A 679-nucleotide genomic window follows, 5' to 3' on the forward strand; every position below is an offset into this window, starting at 1 on the left:
CCATGTTCAATAGCAATTTTTTAAAATGTTGAGTGAATAACGGACATGAACCACAGGGCTCTGCCAGAGAAAAATGAGGCATAGCCATTCCTACCAAAGGGATCAATTGCCAGAGTTCTCTCCTGACTCCTCCTGCTGGTCTCTTCTGAGTTAATAAACGGCTCACTTCTTCTTAGGGATACCTATTCCACCAGCTGTGATAGCTCACAGGAAAAGCATGGTCTCCACTAGCTAGCATGCACCAAAGGGGATAATGACCTTAAGTATGCAGAGCATGTTACCTCTTAGTGCTTAAATGGGTTGGCATAAGTGAGCAGAGATGTCTTTTAACTTTTAGATTTTAACTTTAGGAATGAAACAGTGGAAATAACCTCTTTCAACAACTGAGATGTATTATTAGGTGATTAAAGCTTGTTATTCCCATTCAGGATATCAGAGAGCTTTGGTTCTTTGAGTTTAATAACCTCACTCACTTCTCCAGCTGTATGCAGATCATATTAGGAACTTAATAAGATGATCCTTTATGTGTTTTATCTTTCTACCTTCTCTCTCTCTCTTTTAAAAGCAAACCCCAGCAGAATCAGGATAACTTTGGGAAATGAAGCAAGCACAGTGGTAAGTGCTTTAAAATTACATTTATGAGGCTGGGCGTGGTGGCTCACGCCTGTAATCCCAGCTC

The 679-nt window shown here is 40.5% G+C and overlaps 1 protein-coding gene across 1 annotated transcript in view; it reads left to right on the forward strand.

Annotated features, from left to right (window-relative positions):
- Positions 1 to 679, forward strand: part of NEK3 (NIMA-related kinase 3) — a 39,648-nt gene that overhangs the window by 26,977 nt on the left and 11,992 nt on the right. Inside the window, 1 exon segment of the mRNA XM_011988739.1 lies at positions 566 to 615. Coding sequence (XP_011844129.1) covers positions 566 to 615 — 50 coding nt within the window.

The sequence above is a fragment of the Mandrillus leucophaeus genome, unplaced genomic scaffold (assembly GCF_000951045.1).
Source record: "Mandrillus leucophaeus isolate KB7577 unplaced genomic scaffold, Mleu.le_1.0 Scaffold338, whole genome shotgun sequence".
Classification (NCBI taxonomy): domain Eukaryota; kingdom Metazoa; phylum Chordata; class Mammalia; order Primates; family Cercopithecidae; genus Mandrillus; species Mandrillus leucophaeus.